The sequence below is a fragment of the Marmota monax genome, unplaced genomic scaffold (genome assembly GCF_021218885.2).
Source record: "Marmota monax isolate L192 unplaced genomic scaffold, Marmota_monax_Labrador192_F-V1.1 WCK01_AAM20220418_F8-fsc00012, whole genome shotgun sequence".
Lineage (NCBI taxonomy): Eukaryota > Metazoa > Chordata > Mammalia > Rodentia > Sciuridae > Marmota > Marmota monax.
The window spans coordinates 21,319,494-21,333,808 of record NW_026695227.1 but is presented as its reverse complement, the minus strand read 5'-3'; the positions used below and the strand labels follow the sequence as shown (position 1 = coordinate 21,333,808).

The following is a 14,315-nucleotide window of genomic DNA, read 5'->3' as shown; positions in this document are numbered from 1 at the left end:
TAATGGGGTTTAACCTTTAGCTCAGATGTAAAATTGCTCTGCATTGTGTTTAAATATAGCTCAGGTGAAGCTTTCTTTTCTTTTCCAGATGATGCAGTGTCTGAAGTTGGGTGCTTTATCCCGCACTACAGCCAGTACCCAGATGAATGTTCAGAGTTCTCGTTCACATGCCATTTTTACCATTCATGTGTGTCAAACCAGAATGTGTCCTCAAGTAGATGCTGTGAGTTTTGATAGTTTTCATTTCTTAAACTTTCAAAATTATTTTCTTATAATTTAAACATTGCATGAATCTCAGTAGAGTATGTGGGCATGGAGTAATGAGTGCAGTTACCCAAGACACTTTGGCTTTGAGAACCATGTGCTGTAGGTTTCCTTTCCTCAACATAAGCAAAGCCTTAGATGTTGATATTGGAGTTTTACCTATTTGGAAAGTAAGTTCTTTCCAATATTAGGTTTCAAATTTCCAGCAGACACATTTGCATTTATTTTCATTTGGCTTCATGCCTTCTTTTTCGGTTGTGCTTATATAGGTATATGGGATAAGGACAAGGAGAAGTTAGAGGATAGTCATGTTAATAAAAATACTTTCACTGTTTACCTTACTTGCAGGAAAATGCAACTGATAATAAGATGATTTCTGAATCATCACAGATGAATGAATTTGAAACTTTGACTGCAAAATTCCATTTTGTTGATCTGGCAGGATCAGAAAGACTGAAGCGAACTGGAGCTACAGGCGAGAGGGCAAAAGAAGGCATTTCTATCAACTGTGGACTTGTAAGAATAAAGCTGTGTGCCTGGAATATATCAGGGCTTTACTCTTGTCCTTTCCTTTTTTTACAATATATAATACCCTCTTATGGAGATCTTTTCATGCACACAACTGAGAAATAAAAGTTGCAGTAATTTATTAGTGATTCAGTGAATCTTTGACATCACATGTAGACTTTTCCCCTTTCCCCCTCACATTGCAGGTTTTCTTTATGTGTGTAAATTTAGTTGTTAAATTTTACAATATGTGAAGGTGTGTTTACATATATATATATATATATATATATATATATATATATATATATATATAACATATATATATACACACACACATATAATTTACATTTTTTTCTATGTTTAAAGTAAAAATGTTAGATATTTTATGAAACTCAAAGAAGCTTTTTGCTAACATTTAATGACAGTTATTTTATTGGTTTTGAGAATTAGAGTCAAATGATTTTAGTAATGATTTTTTTTTTCAAAATGAAATTTTTATAATTATATTAGAAATTAACTTTAATGCCATGCCACCTAGTGGTATGTTGATTGGAAAACACTTGTGCTTGAGTTGGTTTAAGACTTCCATTATGTGGAAGAAAATATTTTAGAGCAAATTTTGCTTACTAAATTTTTTCTTTATTGTCTTCATTATAAAATTGGACATTTGTTCCTGCATAAAAGTAATAGCATCACTAAATTTCTGTGGTGCTGACAACATCAGGTTGTGTGCTTTCTGCTTTGCTTCTCTTCTACCCTGGATGTGGGGTCTCCAAAAATATGTCCCCCATCGTTTTTTAATCTTTGCTCAACATTTTGCTCATATATCAATGTGACCCTGGTGTTGGGGCACTGCAGCCCTCCCAATACCATGATACTCCACCATATATTTGCATGTTGTGTAAAAGGGCATGACCTGGATCCTGGACTTTGTGTATTGTTTAAATTTCTTAGGAGATAAAATTATGTTGGTATTTACATGTGGGTTGTCAGGGAAAGATAAAGTCATTGCTCTGCTTTCCTGTTTAGGCTGTTGAGGCATGTTGAGACATATCTGATAGTTTCATTGTGACCAGTGCTTAATACTATAACTAGCCTGTCTAGAAAAGGAGGATCAAGACACAGTACAATCCTGATGCCCCTCACTGTATGTTTTGGTCATAGCAACGACATAGTTATAGATATTTGTATTACTGAAGGCTAGTGTGGCCAGTTTTAGATAATGCTTATCCTGTAAATGCTAGCTCATAGACAGTAGGAAAAACAGTATGGGTGGCAGGAGTAACTGTAGACTTCAGCAATTTGACTCATTATTCATATTATTTTTTAAAAAATGAATGCATAGCATATAGTTTCATTGTTATTTCTAAGGGTAGTTTTACTTTTACATGAATTTCTAATTCAGAAAAATCATACTGATACTTTTATTGTAGTTAAAGTATATTTTAGCCACATAAGGAGTCTATATTGCAACAAGAAAGTTTCACAGGACTGTTTACTAACTAAACATTTTGTTTCTTAATTGAGTTGAGAAGAATTTACAACATGAATTAATATTTTATGGTAATATTTATATGTATATGAAAAGTAATACTTATATATTTTGAATATTATCAGTGATTAGTACTTAATATAGAAAACTTTGAAGTTTACTTTATATGTACTTGAAAATACAAATGTAAAACAGATGTTCTCATATTTGTCATGTCTCCATTTTATTTTCTATAGTCATTCTTTATTTAAAAGTGTTATAATTAGTAAACATATGTGATTTTCTCCTTTCTCTTTTAGTTGGCACTTGGCAATGTAATAAGTGCATTGGGAGACAAGAGCAAGAGGGCCACCCATGTCCCTTATAGAGATTCTAAGCTGACAAGATTATTGCAGGATTCTCTTGGGGGTAATAGGTATGCATAAATGACTATCTTCTATATTACTAAATTTTAATTATTTGTTATTTTTTAGTAAATCTATAATGTGATTTATAATAACTTCTTTTATTATAAAGCAAATTAACAGGACAATAAACTAGTAGTTAAGTAACAAGCGAGAGTCATTATGTTATTATTTCATATAAGCCTTATAACATTCCTTAAGGGATTATTATTCCTATTTATAGATAAGGAAATTAAAATCCAGAGAGGTTGAGTAATTTATCAGTCATTTAATTTGTAAGCAAAGTTTACAATATGAGCTGTTTCTACTATACCATTGTTTCTGTTTTAAGTACTTAGCACACAGTAGATGGTAAATAAAATAAATAAAATTTTGTTTAAAAAATTAAGTGTTATCTTTAAATACTCTTGAGTATTTTTGTTGAACATATTATTGAAGAATCTCCTCAAAACTCAAACTTTTTTTATATACAGAAAAAAATTTTTAAATGTCCACTGTAGGAAATATAGAATTGTTTACTGGTTCTCAACTTTCCAATCCTTTGCATTCTGACATGGTTCATTAACTAAGCACATCCTTTTGGTAAAGCATTCCACTTGTAAATGTCAACACTTTGACTTCCCAACTGGAAATATTTTTGCATTTAAGGCAATCATAGTATAATTCAGGCAATGATAAACAAGCACAGCAAATCTATTTTACAGTGTTTTTTTTTTTTTTTTTTTTAGAGAGAGAGAGAGAGAGAGAGAGAATTTTTTTTAAATATTAATTTTTTACTTTTTGGTGGACACAACATCTTTATTTTATTTTTATGTGGTGCTGAGGATTGAACCCAGCGCCCCGCATGCCAGGCGAGCACTCTACCACTTGAGCCACATCCCCAGCCCTTTACAGTGGTTTTGATGGTCTAATGATTCATTTACTGAAAAAAAATCATTAGATACTCTACAATAATCTGGTAATTAAACTTCAAACTTTCTTTATGAACAACGATTATTCAAAGAATTTTGGATAATGTTAAATGTATTTGATTTGAGATCAGTTTGTTTTAGAAAAAAGGTTTTTATAGAAATAAACAGCATTTTTATATTTTTTTCTTTTATGTAATATTGGCATTGTCTTAAGTCATTTCTTTTATAGTATATCCTATGTGTGGACACAGTTTTGCATCCATGTTGCATATTTCTTTTTAGTGTTGTACATTTTCAGTCCGAATTTCAGTATTAATCTGATCAAATTTTTTTATTATAACTATACAGAAATTTTTGTTTTAAACCAAATGTACATTTTTCTAGTTTTTAAAAATTGTGGTAATTTGTTGTATTTATTTCTTAACTTAAAAAAAAGCAGAGATGTTAAATGACTTTCCAAGTATATATACTTTTGAGTACTTTGCTTCCTTTGAAAGGTTGCTTGCTCTTTAAGCACTCTAAAATTTTTTACTGCAGATCTTGAATTCCTGTTGAGTTTTAGACAGGCTATAGCCAAATAGTCTCAGACATCACCTGTTTCCTTAATGAATGGTAATGTGTCTGGGGAGATGAACCCTTCTAATTTTACTTTTAGTGTGCCTCAATTTCTGCTTTAAAATGGTAGGATTGAATTTCTAGTTGAAAAGCATTGTGCTTAATTTAAATTTCAGAAAGCAAAATATATTCATTTTTTAAAGCTTATACAAATAAAAGAAAATTTTAATCAAGGTGTTTTTATTGGAAATAAGCTTCATATATTTATGTTAATAATTATGTGTCTTACAATTTTTTTAAACACCAGTGACTTTTACATATTTATAATGTTTAGCATTACAAGTTTATACCAAAGATTCTAGAATATACAGAAAAATATAAAGTATGGATAAAAATCAGCTATATTTCTGTTGCCTAGAAGTAACCACTGCTAACATTGTGATATATTTTCTTCCAGATGTGTACTATAAATTAATATATGACATATATGATATAGCATGTTTAAATGATATCATTTCCTTTAAAACAAAATTGAAATTATTGTTTGAACTTTAGAAATAAATAGCTTTAAAGTTTTCTTTGAGTTTTTCCTAAATAAAATCAGTTTTGAAATTTGTATCTTTTGGTTTTGCTTAATATATCAACTTTTCCCTATACAATTGATTTTAGCCAGTTCCTCACATTCCTGATTTTTGTCATTCTTATCAAACTTTTCAAGATCTTAGTGCTTCTCAAAATATTTGTGAAGGGCAAGTCCCTCACCCCTCCCCATTTAGTGGTGGATTAATAAATATTGTGCTTGACTGCACAGTTTACCCCATTTATGACTCACCATGTGAGTTTGAAAACACTTAAACTGGTTTGCACTCTATTCAGTGAGATGAGTTCATTGATTACAGGATTGATTACAGAAAGTTCAACTGTTAAGTTTCTAAAATGCTTATTCTTAATTTCTGTATTTATTGTGGAAAAATAATAAATAGCAGAATGGCACTGGACTAGGAACCATACTTTGAGTTCTAATTAACATCCATAAAACCTCCCTTTTATTTGATTACTTTATCTTCATCAGAAGAGAGAGAGGCAGGAGTTATTTCATCTAACTTATCTGCAATAAATATTAGGTAGACATGCACACCACAATTATTAATGACCTAATATGGTACAAATATTGTGTTGTATATTAGGAGGCTACAGATTAGAATTGAAAGGCACTGATTTCTACCAGGACAGGTGAATTAGATCTTTAACTACAGTTCCTATCCATTGTTTAGTTAGAAAATACAAGTGCCTAACAGAACCTCCTTTTGTTTCATTGACAGAAAAAATAGCTGTGGCAGGCTAAGCATTTCACTAGACCATGTTTTGGTTAGCTAAGCAATTTATCATGACCATAAACTAATGTTTCTAGTGTAATATTTTCCATTTTTTCCCCTAATATAATCTAGTTGGAAACTATGGAACTTTGATCATTCAATCACAAAAGATATATTATACTGTGAAACATAAGGATATAATATTATCTTTTTGTGTGATTAAATGTTGTGTAAAATTATTTGCTGACTCAAAAGTCAAGATATCAGTGATCAAATAAAAGGAAGAAATTTCAAAAATATTGACATATTAATAAAATTATTTTGATATTCAACTTATTAATATTTGTAGATAGATTAATGTTAGCTTATTGCCCGTATTGCTTCTGAAAGTTTCTGTACAGAAGTGAGAAACAAATGCATGTGTTTGTACTTTCTCAAAGCATGTGGGTCAAAGAAGAATAATACAAATTAATTTTCCCCAGTATTACCTAAAAACCAAAATCTTTTCCTTTAAAGATTAAATATGGCTTTAAAGCATGGGGGCTTTTAAACTTGATTTTATTTTTAAGTTAGTAGCATCAATCCTTTAGTATTTCAAAGAAAAGAAACTATTTAAAAATAAATATATCAGCATTTTATTTGCTTTTATATGTAAACCTAATTACTATTTGTAACTTTCAGCCAAACAATCATGATAGCATGTGTCAGCCCTTCAGACAGAGATTTTATGGAAACCTTAAACACTCTGAAATATGCCAATCGGGCTAGAAATATCAAGAACAAGGTGATGGTTAATCAGGACAGAGCTAGTCAGCAAATCAATGCTCTCCGTAGTGAGATCACGCGACTTCAGATGGAGCTCATGGAATATAAGACGGTAAGCAAATGGGGTTCTTCCATTTTGTGATACATCTGGGGCTGGCTTGTGTGTATACAGGGACGCCATTTTGTGATGGTTTGCTTTTTGTGATATGACTCTGGATTCACTTGGTTGTAACAGTGGAGGTATCTAGAAGTAGGACTCGCTACTTTTCCTTGTGGTTGGTATTAATGATTTTCAGTCTAATCTAACCAACCATTTGTTCAAAATACTTCTTATCCAATCAGGTTTTTTTTTTTTTTTTTGTGACTAATGCACCATGAAGTGTTGTAGCAGAGGGGAAAGGATCTTTTGCCTTGGGGCTGCTAAGATAAAGAGCTCTTGGTTATAGAATTGTACAGTTCTGGAGTTAAACAAAACTCTTGTGTATTTAAGGCTCCTCAACAAACAAGAAAATGTATATTTTTTCCCAGGGTAAAAGGATAATTGACGAGGAGGGTGTGGAAAGCATCAATGACATGTTTCATGAGAATGCTATGCTACAGACTGAAAATAACAACCTGCGTGTAAGAATAAAAGCCATGCAAGAGACGGTTGATGCATTAAGGTCAAGAATCACACAGCTTGTTAGTGATCAGGCCAACCAAGTTCTTGCCAGAGCAGGTATGCCTTTGCGTGTAGAGGGATGAATGAGGGATTAACTTCTGGATGGCAGGGAACATTGTGTTAATTACCTAGAGTAGTTGAAGTAGAAATGCCAAATGGTGTGTATCTAATCTGTGATTTTAAGTTAAATACCTCATTTTAAAAAATAATAAATTCTTCTACAAACAAAATATGTCCTTTGCATCATATTATCTTATGGTCTGCTCATCTAAATTAGGATAGAAAATTTGCTTTAGAATTGTGCTTTACATTACTGTTGCTTTATCGTCAAACTTTTTTTCCCTCCTGTTTTGTTGACCAGAAAAAAAAAAAAACAACTTTATTTAAAATAAAATTTTAATTTCATATTTTATTTTGCAGGTGAAGGAAATGAAGAGATCAGTAATATGATTCATAGCTATATCAAAGAAATTGAAGATCTCAGGTATAGTTTTTCTAAGCATAATGCACATGTTGGTACTGGATTTTACAATATTATGGTATATCTATTTGTTGGCTTATTGTACAGCAGCTGTTCATGGTAAATTTCAGCCCTTTGGACATATTAACCTTAGAGGACTAGGTACTTGCCTTTCCCACAATGTCATATTTCAAGCTACTGTCCTCATCTCTCTTCCCATATTATCCTCCTATTCTTATTGTTATTCCCTTCACTGGTTGCTTACCTAACCTGATATATAGTACAGGCATAAAAGATGTTGATAAAGCTGTCTTTGGTGTCTTTCCTGACTATGCTTCTTTCTCCATAATATCAGTGTCTACAAAGTCACCTCCAGATTTTTGAATTTTCTATTAGTCTTGTTCCCTCTTCTTTAGCCATTCTTATATGAGTGAATCATTACCTGTCTATCAATTATGCCTGCTTCTCTTTGGTACATTCATTCACATGTCATGCATTGTAGAGTACATGCTCACTATATACCAATGCCATGCCATGACATAAACAGTTTAGGTAGGGCATCATATACTAATAGTAACACATAGTAAATAGAATGACAGAATTTAGAAAAAAGATACCCAAGCATGGTGTGGGAATGTTGAGAAGACCAGAAACCCAGATTGGGGAAATAAGGGTGGAAAAGGAGGTCAGGGACATTAATTAATTATTTTTCCATAAGATTTTAGGTTCCATGGTTTGCCCTGATGACTGAACTATTTCCCCTTGAAGTAAAACTCTAGTCAGCTCCATGTGGAAGCATCTAAGTTCAAATCTCCCTTGGTTACATATCAAGTAACCAGGTAGGAGGAGATCATCTTTTGCAGCTGCCCTAACTTGTCCCCATCTTGCATTTGTCTTCTCTTTCCCCTCTCTTCTTCTTGCTATTCTAGAGGTATTGTGATAAATATTGCCTCCTCTGTTTCTGGCTCCATAGGGCACAACAGATCCCCTAAATGTTTTAAAAATCAAAACCAAACGAGAAGATATCCTAATGTGGCAATAGATAGTTATTCAAATAAATATAACTTTTATTTTATGTGTGTGAGTGTATATATATAATTTTTACTTTCTGTTTGGCAGAGGACTTTGGGGCCTTGTGTCCTGCTCAGAAGTTAAACTGGACTTGGCATTTTCTACCTTTCATTGACTGTGCTTTTCCCTGGCTACTGCTCAAAATTCATTCTTTGACCAACATTTTTTCATTTTGTAGACCCTATCTTTACCATTCCTTGAAACACAACTGGTATCTTTGTAAATTTCTGAAGATCCTCTTCCATCAGTGCTTCTCCTTAGCTCTTTGTTTCCTTGGTGCTGGACAGTTGTTAGGGCTGATTGCATGTTCTGCTTCTTGTAGTCTATTTCTTCTTCTCCACCCTGTTATTCTAAGGTTGTACTAGGCTTGATCTCATTATTGAACAAATGACATGACTAGTATCTCTATTTCCTCGAAAACTGCCTGAGTCATTTCTACTCCTTTTAGTGGCTGAAAGCAGCATATAGCCTCTTCCTTCTTCAAGATTTTAAATCCAGTTCTTAATCCATTTTGAGAACAGATGTGACTCATGAGCCCTGAGTTCAAGGGTTGATCAGATCTTTCCTGGTATAGGTTAATACCTTGTTTCAGGTTTCCAACTTTGATGGCTCTTTAATTAGATGTGTCCCAACCCTGGAGAGTAATCTTCTAGAATCCCAGCATTATAATTTACTATGTAAAATAATTTACATATGGGATAAGCTTAAGTTAAACTTGAATTCAAATTGGATTACCTGGATTAAAATTTAAGATTTTATTTATTAATAAGGTGTATGACCTTGGCCAAGTTACCTAACATCTCTGCACTTTACTTTGTTCATCTGTAATAATGACATAATACCTGCTATCCTCACAGAATTATTATGGGCTCAAATCAAAGAAAAACATCTAAAGGTTTTTAAATTGAAAGGTATTGTAAAGGTCTAATTTTATTATTGTTCAGGTCCAAGTTCTCACATTCTGTTTTTGCCTTCTAAATTCTACTTCAATCCGTATTTCTGTCAAAAACTTGGTCTCATGAAGACTTTTATTCACAGCTGCTTAAACTTCATGCAAATTTATATTGATCTATTGCCCCTTGGGAATATTTCTATTTTAAGTCTTATCATTGCATCATAAAACAATAGTAGTTATCTATAAATAAGTTTCCGTGTCATGTCATGTCATGTTATTTATTTATTTGTCATAGTTGGACACAATACCTTGATTTTATTTATTTATTTTTTATGTGGCACTGAAGATCAAACCCAGGGCCTTGCATGTGCTAGGTGAGCACTATACTACTGAGCCCCAGCCCCAGCCTATCATGTTATTTTTTAAATCCTTGTATTTTTGAGTTATTAAATTTTTTGTAGAGATTTTTGAACCTGTAGGAAAATATAAAAAGATAAAATTACTCATATTCTCACCATTCCAAGAACTAATGTTAATATTTTGGTATATATCTTCAGTAGTTTTTCAATATTTTAATAAAATTAATGTCAGAATTTATATGCTACTCTGTGTTATTCTGTTTTTTTAAATGTGATACGATATTATGAGCAAATGTTATTAATTATTTTCCTGAAATTGTTTTTATGTGGCTCCATATAGTACTATCATGTGATAGTGATTGAGTTTTTAAGTCCCCTATTACTAAATCATTACTGTTTCCAAAGTTTTGATAAATTCTTATTATTTGTTAAATAGAGTATTAGTAAGGCTAGTTTTAGATTCATTATGTCATAGATTCTCATAACAATCCTAGGAAAAGTATCTACCTTTATCTCCATTTTATCAAGGGGAGAGAGGGGCTTTTAGAGACTGATGGCCCAAGATCCAGGGAGTGCAGCTGAGATGCAAACCCTGTCTGCCCCTTTTCAAGGATGTCTGTCTACTTCCTCTCATGAATCATTGTCTAATCTCCTATTAAAGGAAATGTGGGAAGCAACAAGTGTGAGGGTAGCTGAGTGGGAAGAGAGAGAAAGAAAAAGGAGGGGGAAAGAGAGAGAGATGTTCCCTCTATAGCCTGTACAAAAAGTGGCTTCTGTTAATGTAGTCTGGGGTTTATGGAAGTGAGCCCTAACATTTTCAGTGTTTATCAGCAGCACCAGAACCAAAGAAGCATTGAATATGCCCCTACCAATGCAAGCTTTTAAAATCAGGCAAAACCCAACAAAACACAAGTCATCTTTCATCACATAATAATCAAAACAATTCATATACAAGTCATTATTTTTTTGCTGATTTATTGTTTTTCATTCTTAGCATTCATTAATATGGATCCAGGCCTTGTGCTACATTGAAAATCTAGGAAAGCATAAAATATTGCTTGTAGTTTTCTGTTGTTTGATAATCATAAATCTTGATTTTGCTTTTCCAAAGTTAACCTGAGTCTTTTTTTTTTATTACATACAAGACAATAGTGGAATGCATTACAATCATAATTATCCATTCACAGCACATTTTTTGTACTTAACTTGCTTTCTTGATTAAAAAATATTAACAGTATTATATTCAGAATTTTCTTCAAAATAACTTTGAAATCTTTATATATAGATATTTAACCATTTATTTTAAAATTTAATTAAAAACTTTTTTTTTTTTTTTTTTGGTCCTGGATAGAAACCAGGGCCTTATGCATGCTAAGCACACACTGTACCATTGGGTTATACCCCTACCACTATTTAACCACTTAAATATGCTAAAATTGTTGTTCTACTCCTACATGACACCAGATATATTAAACAACAAAAAAAATGTTCTTAAAAAATGTGTGGGACAGTGATGTGAAACATATGTTCACTGATATATGTATACTCTGTTTCTAGCTGGTTTCAAGAATATCATAAATAATTTTAGTAGTGAAAGAACACTGAGCTGACTGTTCCTTTCAGAGCTTAAAGATTGCAAATAATCTTGCATTTTCTTCTGAAAAAATATGAGTATAAAGCAAATGTGCTTAATAATATAGCGTTAAGGCAGGGGTAGGCAGTATGTTCTTCTCACTATTGTGCCAAATTAACCTTGAAATTCTACTGTATTGAAGTAGACAATTGTGTTCTTGATGGTTTAAATCAATACATGTAAAGGTATTGGCTTAGAGTTCTCTCTGAATCCTTTTTTTTAAGAGTTCAGGATCTTTTAGGATCTTATTATTCTGTGTTTTCACTTACTGCTGCCAGTATGTATATTACTCCCGTTGTTACTAGGATGCTTAAGCAGACAAAAGCATGTTTTCAATTATCAAACTCGGGTTTCCTTGGAGATACCATTTTTCCCACGCCACATTCAGAACCAGATGTCAGTCTACCAGTTAGGGGCAAATTTGACTGAATATTCTTTGTAAGGTTTTGGAAGTGCTATTATTATATGATGAATGAGCAACTGAGACTGTGGGGTCCATGCTGCTTCTATATTTTAAATTTAAATAATGAGTTTGTAAAGCCAGAATTCAAGTAATTACCACTGGCTTCTGAAAGTATAGAGTTATTTTGAGCACTGAAGAGTGTGATTTGAGATTGATATTTATACTTATTCAGTTGGAATTTTAAAATGTCTTAAGTATTAATATTTGTAAGCACAATTATTTTGAAAAACTAAACCTTCAACAACCTTATAGCAATGTTGAAATTAATTTCAGAATTATTTTTAGCATGCAAAACAACTTATTTAAAATTTTCCCTATTTATTTCTAAAGCAGTCAAATTTATAGAAAAAAAGTAAATGGTTGGTTGCCAGGGGCTAGAGAAGGTGGGAAAGAGAGAGTTAATGTTTGATGGGTACAGAGTTTTGGTATGAGAGGATGAAAAAGTTCTGGAGCTGGTTGGTGGCCACAGTTGCATACGGTAGGGATGTGCTTGGTGTTGCAGAACTGCACACTTAGAAATGGTTGGGGTGGTACATTTTATGTTATATATGTTTTACTATAATAAAACATATTCCTTATTTAAGTATATTTTTGTTAGGGCAAAATTATTAGAAAGTGAAGCAGTGAATGAGAACCTTCGAAAAAACTTGACAAGAGCCACATCAAGATCGCCATATTTCAGTGGATCATCAGCTTTCTCTCCCACTATATTATCTTCAGACAAAGAAACTATTGAAATTATAGATCTAGCTAAGAAAGATTTGGAGAAGCTGAAAAGGAAAGAAAAGAGGAAGAAAAAAAGGTAGTATTATAAAATCACTGTTATGTGAATACCTGTTTTTCTTTTCAGGATATTTTAATTTATGATTGCAATGAGTATACACAGTAAGTATTTTCCCATATTAAAGAAATAATTTAAATTAGCTGACAATGATAATTATACACTTATTAATGGATTATCTCTACTTATATGTAAGGAAAATAAATTTAATTTTAACAGTATGTTAATGAATTTTTATTTAGACTGTGACAAGATAATGTTACTATTAGAATTTTTTTATTTTCAAATAGCTGCTTTTGCATTCCATTCATTTTGCTTTTCTGCAAAGCTCACTGTACCATTACAATTCAGTGTTTCATTTTTTTCCCCATTTCCTAATACAATTAAGTAGTCTCATGGATATTCTAATTTCTGTCTAGATTAGTTTAACTAAAGGCTAAACTAATCCATCAAAATGTCATTTAATGTCATTTGGTCTTTTAAGTATTTTCTGCAGGGCTTCTAATTTGATCATGTGAACATTATCCATGCTATATCAGGCTCTCTGAATCTTCCAACAAGGAGTTACCTTTTCACCACTGTTCTAGGCCTTTTCTTCTTTGCATCATGACATTTCTCTCTGAAATCAACTGCATGTAAAGAAGAGGAATAAAATAAAAATTTGACTACTCATAGTGTGTGAATGGTTAAATTCTCATAGTACTCACAAATTCTTTTATATGTTCACACATTGATTCTATAGTGCAGTCAATATGGATAATAATGTGAATATATTTTGAACATGCCAGTCACATTTAATCATTTTGGGCTAGATATTCAAAAGCAGGCGAAGACCATTTCATTTGCCACATGGTTTTTACAGGGGGAGAGCTTTATAGAATTATCATTGATACAATTCTATTTGTTGCTTTGCTCAGTTTATTTAGAAATTTTATTTAGGCACCCAGGCATTTCTTCTTTGAACAAAGTTATAGGAAGTTTAAACTCTTCAGATTAAGTCTGCTTTGTTTTTGTATTAAAAAAGAATGATTAAAATAATTAATGCAAGGAGTTGCACTTTTATGGTTAGGAGGCATTGAATCTTAAGATACTAATGGCTTAATAGGTGCTTTTCATGGATGACTGATTATGGCAGAATTAAGAAATATATAATGATTACTTCTCCCCTTGTGGAAGGCAATTAAAACTGTAATAATGATCATAGGATTATTGAAACTAGTGTTACTCAATATTCTACTTGAATGAACATGAGACTTAGGCATATGACTTTTCATTTACTTGTAAAATCCAATCTGTAGGTGGTCAAAATGTCAAAAGGTTTGACTTGTTTTTAAACCCAAGGTAGTTTGTATTTATGAATAATAAGTAAGTATGAACAAGTGTGTACTTTTCAAGGTCATGAGCCTTTTCCTTTGAAGTTAAGAGATATTGCTTTAATAGCTTGTGACTATGAATAGTGAAAAACAGGAATCCCAATAAAAATGCTGGTTTTTATATTTTTATAGTGGGTGATATGTACTCAAAATCAATATCTCTGGTTAAGGTTGTTTTGTGATAAAGCATGGGAATAAGCACTTTTGACTGATAAACTTTACTAATGGGAAAATACTTTAGTAATAAGATATGTCCTTGTTTCTTTATTTTGGAACTCCTATCCATTGTAAGGTAAGCAAAATTTAAATTAAATAGCAGTTACTTCAAGCTGAACAATTACAATTCAGTAAGTATGTTAGTTTGTAAAAATAATTCTTATGATAAAGAAAACAGTAGGTGTTGAT

At 31.9% G+C, this 14,315-nt stretch overlaps 1 protein-coding gene across 14 annotated transcripts in view; it reads left to right on the top strand.

The window, feature by feature from the left end:
• Nucleotides 1-14,315, top strand: part of Kif21a (kinesin family member 21A) — a 145,660-nt gene that overhangs the window by 74,818 nt on the left and 56,527 nt on the right. For all 14 annotated transcript variants that reach the window (XM_046435970.2, XM_046435964.2, XM_046435963.2 and 11 more), the window contains exons 5-11: nucleotides 89-223; nucleotides 613-780; nucleotides 2,563-2,678; nucleotides 6,131-6,326; nucleotides 6,743-6,932; nucleotides 7,296-7,359; nucleotides 12,355-12,558. In XM_046435970.2, coding sequence (XP_046291926.1) covers nucleotides 89-223; nucleotides 613-780; nucleotides 2,563-2,678; nucleotides 6,131-6,326; nucleotides 6,743-6,932; nucleotides 7,296-7,359; nucleotides 12,355-12,558 — 1,073 coding nt within the window. The remainder of the gene's footprint in view (nucleotides 1-88; nucleotides 224-612; nucleotides 781-2,562; nucleotides 2,679-6,130; nucleotides 6,327-6,742; nucleotides 6,933-7,295; nucleotides 7,360-12,354; nucleotides 12,559-14,315) is intronic.